At 62.0% G+C, this 1,553-nt stretch overlaps 1 protein-coding gene across 1 annotated transcript; it reads right to left on the bottom strand.

The window, feature by feature from the left end:
- Nucleotides 1-14: 14 nt before the first annotated feature.
- AMSG_05941 (uncharacterized protein) lies at nt 15-1,311 on the bottom strand (the record flags this gene model as incomplete). The annotated part of the gene is made up of 2 exons (XM_013902022.1): nt 15-1,115; nt 1,224-1,311. 2 exons carry the CDS (start codon nt 1,309-1,311, stop codon nt 70-72), a joined length of 1,134 nt encoding a protein of 377 aa, XP_013757476.1. The 3' UTR covers nt 15-69.
- Nucleotides 1,312-1,553: the final 242 nt, after the last annotated feature.

Here is a 1,553-nt window from a genome sequence, read left to right on the forward strand (position 1 = left end):
CCCCCCCCCCCCTCCCCCATACACACACCGCCTTCGTTGGTTCCTGCTAGGAACGGTGGCAAAGTGCTGTCAAGTTGACGTCGAGACCGGCCCTGGCGTAGGCATGCGGGGGACACGGCAGCCTGCAGTGAGGAGCAGCTTGATGATGGCATCGTGGTTGCGAGCCACGGCCAAAGTCAGAAGACTGCTGCAGTTTGCAGCGTCGATGCGGTTGTCGGCAAGAAAGAGCGAGACGACCGCGGCGTGGCCGCCCGCCACTGCGGCGTGCAGCGCTTCGAGCCCGCCAGCGGTTGGATCAACGGCGGCATGAGCGAGAAACACAGCCACAATGTGACTGTGGCCGAGACCTGCGGCTTTGCACATCGACCGGTTGTTGCTTGCTCCCGGATCGACCCGCGAGTCGGCTAAGAGTACCGTCACAATCTCTAGCATGCCCGACAGCGATGCCTCCACAATGGCGGCGTTGTCGTCGGCGCCCGGGTCGATCCGCCCGTCAAGGAGAAATGCCCGAACGACGTTTGCATGTCCGCCCTTGATTGCCGCGCACAACGCCCGGCTGCCGGTCGCTGTCGGCTCGCAGTGTGCGTCTGCGAGCAGCAGGCGCACAAGCTCGACCTGACCGCAGCCGGCCGCCAGCACCAAGGCATCGGCGTAGATCGCGGTCTTGTACCCACCCGAAGCCGGCACATGATGCAGCAGCTCACGGACCACCACAGTCGTGCCGCTATCACAACCTGCAAGGAGGCAAGAGCTACGCCCGGCCTCGTCCGACGCCTCGATCAGCTCCACAGCCAGCTGAGGCGCACCGACCAGCACCGCCATCGCCCCGCCAAAGACCTTGAACGGCATGGCGAGCTGCTGCGGCGCATGGTACACGTCGAAGATCCAACTCGCCTTCACAAGTTCCTCCACCAGCGCCTTGGCCTCGGGGACGTTGTCAGCAGCCGCGAGGAAGAGCTGGCGAAAAACCGGGTTCGATGACGATGACAATGTCGTTGCCACCGGCACAGCGAGCGCACTACCGCTGGCGCCGGGCGGACGATCCAGCTCTTGGCACACTGCCTTGTTCTCTGCAATGAGAGCATGTGAGGAACGGGCAAAAACAATGCGCGCCGCTGACCACAAGCCGCGGGTAAGGCAAGGGAGCCAGCCGAGGGTGGCTTGCAGAGTGGCCAAACCGCGTTCGGTCCCCATCAACACGCGTCGCAAAGTTTTGCAGGTACTTGCCACGGCAACCAGGTCAGCCGTCGAGAGCTCTGTCCGGGTCAAGGCCATGTAGTGGAGAACGTCTTGCGGGAGCTTGTCAAGCATGTCTTCCTACCCCCTTTCCAACCAAACCAAAGAGGTAAGTTGAGTGTCGAGCGTATGATAGAGCACGCGTCGAGCTGTGTGGCGTATTGTCTAACTCGCGAGGTGGGGGTTGGAACGGGTCGTGAAAGGTGCTGTGGCCCATTATCAATAATGGTTGCGTTCGCGAACACAAACTTTTTTTAGCCACCCGGCACCGGCTTCTGCTACTTTCGCACGCTAACACTGTGGAGGGAGGGAAGGGG

Source organism: Thecamonas trahens, assembly GCF_000142905.1.
Source record: "Thecamonas trahens ATCC 50062 unplaced genomic scaffold supercont1.25, whole genome shotgun sequence".
Taxonomy (NCBI): domain Eukaryota; order Apusomonadida; family Apusomonadidae; genus Thecamonas; species Thecamonas trahens.